Below are 5,751 nucleotides of genomic sequence, written 5' to 3' on the forward strand. Positions count from 1 at the left end.
TTGTTGGCATTATGTGTAATGGGCAATGTGGTGTTGGCATTATGTGTAATGGGCATTGTTTAATTGGCATTACAGTGTGCGGCAATATGTGTAATGGGCATATCAGTGTTGGCATTATGTGTAATGGGCATTGTTTAATTGGCATTGCGGTGTTGGCTTTATGTGGAATGGGCATTACGGTGTGTGGCATTATGTGTAATGGGCATTACAGTGTAAAATTTAGCAGCGCGCCTCTGGCACGCGCTGTCCCTGTTTCGGGGGTGTGTGTGTAGGGGAATGATTGTTTAATAATTGCTGCATACTACATAGAGGGGAGAGGGTAGGGTGGTGAAACCATGGTGATGGTGGTGGGCCACTTGCTTGTGTTGCCCCCCAGGCTGAAAGTTGCCAGCCAGCCCCTGGCAGCAACACAGCAAGCTGCATCCCTCATATGTACTGCCACATCCCGCAGCATTACCAAACAGGCCTGCCTTCTTTGTGTTCCAACTGCAATTGATAGAGAAACACTAAATGAAATGAAGTAGGCAACTACTGTACATATACATGCAGGTCATGACACACACACAGAGCCACATACAGAACAACACATATGCATACACAGACATCCATTAGTAGTAACAAATAGTACTTATATTCCACCTCGCCATCAGATTACAATCCTGGCTGGGGTTCAGTTTGTGTACCCACATCTTGGGTCTGGCTACTGGTGGACTGTGGGGATGGAGTGTAGGGAATGAGGTTTGGGGTGGGTGCTACCTCCACTTCGGTGTTTGGAGGTGGGTTGGATGGGCTTGGGTCATGTTGAGGCCCCACGTCTTCTTGCTGTGTCACACTGGTGAGGCGTCTGCGTTGGCGTGCTGTGTTTTGTTCCGCCCCAGAAATATGTATTTTGTAAAGGATTGGGAATGAAAAAATGTATTCTCATTAGCATTGTACAGTACATTCACAAATAAACAATCACACATCCAGGAACTTTACAACAATAGACACTTATGTGGGGTACACACCAGGACGACCACCGTCGTTCACGACCGATAGACGACCATGGAACGATTTCCCTTGGACTTCCCGGGAGCTCCCAGGCAGTCCCCAGCAAACGATTAGCAAAAATTGTGTTTTTTTACGGAACGATCTAGATCCGATCCCGATGCGCCCGCGATGGTCGTTAAGACGGTCGGATCGCTGGTTTTTGTTTTTTTTGCAAGAACACATGCGACCGTCGTCAGATGGGCCTTTGAAATTTGAATGAAGGGGCTGGACTAGCAGAGGGGGAGGACTAGCAGAGGGGGATAGGAATAGCAGCAGCCATTTTAAACCAGTGTATTTCTGCTTTGTTACTAGTGAGGCTTGGTTTATACCTGCTGAACGCTGGACATAGCTATTTACACATTACTTTGTTTTGCCTGCCATTACAAAGTGTCTTTTAACCCTGCACTATGGAGAATGCAGTGATGGGTAGTCACCAGCAACAGTACCTGCTCTATTATGCAGTTTTGAAGCTCAGGCGTCAGAGAGCCCAGCGCAGGAGAGAAAGATCATGCTGGACAAAGCAGTGGCTACTTCAGCGTCAGACTCGTTCGCACATGCCACTGCTCAGGGACATCAGGGAGAATAACCCAGACGATTTCCGTAACTTCTTGAGGATGGATGATGCCACATTCCAGGAATTGCTGCGTCTGGTGACTCCCCACATCGAGAAGCAGGATACCAAGTATCGCATGGCTATCCCTGCTGAGGAACGGCTGGTGGTCACCCTGAGGTTTCTGGCGACAGGACGGTCTCTTGCTGACCTAAAGTTTGGATCCCTCATCTCCCCGCAAGCTTTGGGCCTCATCATCCCGGAGACCTGCAAAGCCATTGTGAAGGTGCTGCAGTACCAGTATTGCAAGGTAAGGATGAAATATACACTGTACACTTTATTGTGCAAACAAAATATTTTTATTTATAATTTAGGCCTAGGACAGAAACAGGTTTTTTAGGCCTTTCATGGTTAAAACATGTAAAATAGTAAATAGATTGTGTCAACAAAAATATATTATAATACCATATATAAAAGATATTGTACAAAAACACACACTATATATAAAGATTTAAGTATGTATGACCCAGTTTAAACTTTCCCAATAAGTACGGGCTACTGTGTGGCAGAGGATGTCTGCTGCAGATATGTAAAGGCTGCGGCCCACATGGCGCATGGCGCAGATGCAATGGTCCCGGCCCCATTGATGTGCGCAATACGCCATGTGAGCAGTGGCCATCACATACCTGCAGCTGAGACCATGTCTGCCGCACAGTACCCCATACTATTGGTAAAGACAAAAGGGCAATAAATGGAGTTTGCTATCCAGATTGAGGAGAATCCTGTTCTCCCTCTGGTAATGCAGGTACAGGTAGCAGCATATAAAAAAACAAAAAACACACTCTGGTAACTTCTGGAACAGGCACTTACAACAGTAGGGATAAGGTACTGTGTGGCAGAGGATGTCTGCTGCAGATATGTAAAGGCTGCGGCCCACATGGCGCATGGCGCAGATGCAATGGCCCCCGCCCCATTGATGTGCGCCATACACCATGTGAGCAGTGGCCATCACATACCTGCAGCTGAGACCATGTCTTCGGCACAGTACCCCATACTATTGGCAAAGAAAAAAGGGCAATAAATGGAGTTTGCTATCCAGATTGAGGAGAATCCTGTTCTCCCTCTGGTAATGCAGGTACAGGTAGCAGCATATATGTAGAAAACCAAGACAAAAGACACTCTGGTAACTTCTGGAACATGCCCTTACAACAGTAGGGATAAGGTACTGTGCGGCAGAGGATGTCTGCTGCAGATATGTAAAGGCTGCGGCCCACATGGCGCATGGCGCAGATGCAATGGCCCCGGCCCCATTGATGTGCGCCATACGCCATGTGAGCAGTGGCCATCACATACCTGCAGCCGAGACCATGTCTGCCGCACAGTACCCCATACTATTGGCAAAGAAAAAAGGGCAATAAATGGAGTTTGCTATCCAGATTGAGGAGAATCCTGTTCTCCCTCTGGTAATGCAGGTACAGGTAGCAGCATATAAATAAACAAAAATACACACTGTGGCCCTTGTGTGGCAGAGGATGTCTGCTGCAGATATGTAAAGGCTGCGGCCCACATGGCGCATGGCGCAGATGCAATGGTCCCGGCCCCATTGATGTGCGCCATACGCCATGTGAGCAGTGGCCATCACATACCTGCAGCTGAGACCATGTCGATGGTAAATGATAAAGTAGCCTATTTTTTAAGACAGATCCTCAAAAACAGGACACTCTGGATCTTCTATCAGTAAAGAACTGTAGAATTGACGGTACTTGGGGGGTTGAGAAGGCTGTGTAGGTGTTGACTGGGTATGTGTTGGAATTGTGCTCGACTGGCCTGCTACGGTGGCAGGCGGAGTAGGCACTGGTGATTCTAATGACAGTGGTGTGTCTGGTGCACTACCAATGCCAACTATTTTAGTGCCACTGTTGAGATACCCTAAACTGCCATTATACACCAACTCCATGCATAACTTTTCAAAAGTAAGTTGCTGGTCAGGAGCCATGTTGCGAACACACTCTGCCACATAAGTGAAGTAGTTGTCATGTTTGTCCGGGTTTCTTTGCAGGACTTGATGTGCCCGCATCATAAATTCTTCATGTGCCGCTGCTTCTCCTTTTTTTCCTTTGCCACGCATTTTTTTGGCACGGGGGAGTGGTGGAGTGGGTTCCAGGGTGGGTGGCGGAGTGCGTGCCGGAGTAGGAACTTCGTTAGATGTGCATGCATTCTCAGATAGGACAGATAGGTCTGGGGTTGCAGGTGGGTAGTCACCAAGCTGTAAAAAAATTGAACATGTTTACTAATCAATTCTATTTACTTCTAATTTCAGTTCCCTACCAGCGTGAATGAATGGAAAGTCATCGCAGAGGAGTTTGAACAGCGATGGAACTTCCCAAATTGCGGTGGAGCCATTGATGGCAAACATGTCCGCATAGCCCAGCCTATCAATAGTGGTTCCTACTATTTTAATTACAAGGGCTATTTTAGCATTGTACTAATGGCTGTGGTGAATGCCAACTATGAGTTTATCTTCCTGGATGTAGGAAGGAATGGCCGTGCATCGGATGGTGGCACTTTCAAGGACACAAAGTTCTACGAAAGGCTCATAGCGAACACCCTTCACTTGCCGTCTGTCCAGGAAACTAAACAGGGGCTTAACTTTGTTTTTGTGGCTGACGAGGCTTTTGGCCTGCACGAGCATGTCATGAAGCCATATGCGCAAAGGGGCCTGAACCATGACAAAAGGATCTTTAACTACAGGCTATCCAGGGCACGGCGTGTTGTGGAAAATGCTTTTGGCATCCTGGCAAGCCGGTTTCGCATTTTTCACACTGCCATTAACCTGAGGGTGGACAAAATTGACTGGGTTGTCACGGCGTGCTGTGTCCTGCACAATTTGCTCCGCAGAAAAGCCACACAGCAAAGGGCTACAGGCACAGCACTCCAAGAAGACCAAGAACTGCCAGAGGAGGTAGTGCAGATATCCTCCTTGCAAACCCCAACACAACGCTACACAGGGAGTGCACGAGCCAAACAGGTGAGGGAAGAGTACATGGCCTACTTTAATGGGGAGGGCGCTGTGGATTGGCAGGAGGAATCAATTAGATAGCCAAAAAAATAGACTCACCGATGCAGACTGCGAATTCTCCTCCTCCTCCTGCGCCGCGACTTCTTGGTTTTCATGTTCGACCATAAGGACTACTCCTGTCCTCATCGACTCCTGGCTGAGGGTGAATGTCAACCGGTCATAGTACCAGAGCGATGTTTGATACATCTCGTCGACTCCAGCACCAGACTTCTTTGCAGCCTCCATCTTCTTGTGTTCCTTTAAGAACACCGTGCGCATATTCTGGATGCGTTTCCTCACCCATTCAACATTGGCCTCTGGATGAAATGGAAGACTGTAGCGTGCCAACTCCTCCAAGGCTTGGTTTCTTTTCATTTTGTTTGAATACTCCTTGGATTTTGTTCGCCACAGGCATTCGTGTGTACGATATTTTTCAATAAACCCTTCCAAAAACTCTTGTTCCTTTGCGTTGGACATTGGGACTGTAAAAAGATAAAACCATTTTAGTTGTTATAGTTATACCCATGTTTTGTTTCATATTTAAATTTTTATAGTTATAGTTACCAGTTTACCTAGTTCTTATGTTTTAAGTATTTAAAATGTTAATAAACTTTTATGAAAACCACTATACATTTTATTGTGCAGATTGCTATTCACACACACAGGTGAATGGGGCCTAGCAGAGAGGAGTGCATGGAATACTGCAATGGTGGACAATGGTTTATGTATATATATCTATATATACACAAACACACACACACACAGGTGAATGGGGCCTAGCAGAGAGGAGTGCTTGGAATACTGCAATGGTGGACAATGGTTTATGTATATATATCTATATATACACAAACACACACACACAGGTGAATGGGGCCTAGCAGAGAGGAGTGCTTGGAATACTGCAATGGTGGACAATGGTTTATGTATATATATCTATATATACACAAACACACACACACAGGTGAATGGGGCCTAGCAGAGAGGAGTGCTTGGAATACTGCAATGGTGGACAATGGTTTATGTATATATATCTATATATACACAAACACACACACACAGGTGAATGGGGCCTAGCAGAGAGGAGTGCTTGGAATACTGCAATGGTGGACAATGG

The 5,751-nt window shown here is 46.5% G+C and overlaps 1 protein-coding gene across 1 annotated transcript; it reads right to left on the reverse strand.

The window, feature by feature from the left end:
- Nucleotides 1–1,397: 1,397 nt before the first annotated feature.
- On the reverse strand, nucleotides 1,398–5,400 carry LOC146035560 (uncharacterized). The gene is made up of 2 exons (XM_083159083.1): nucleotides 4,698–5,400; nucleotides 1,398–3,845 (listed from the first exon to the last, which is right to left on the reverse strand). The coding sequence occupies exons 1-2, from the start codon at nucleotides 5,112–5,114 to the stop codon at nucleotides 3,273–3,275; spliced, it is 990 nt and encodes a 329-aa protein (XP_083015209.1). The 5' UTR covers nucleotides 5,115–5,400; the 3' UTR covers nucleotides 1,398–3,272.
- Between the last annotated feature and the right edge of the window lie 351 nt (nucleotides 5,401–5,751).

Source organism: Crinia signifera, chromosome 9 (genome assembly GCF_055691185.1).
Source record: "Crinia signifera chromosome 9, ASM5569118v1, whole genome shotgun sequence".
NCBI lineage: Eukaryota > Metazoa > Chordata > Amphibia > Anura > Myobatrachidae > Crinia > Crinia signifera.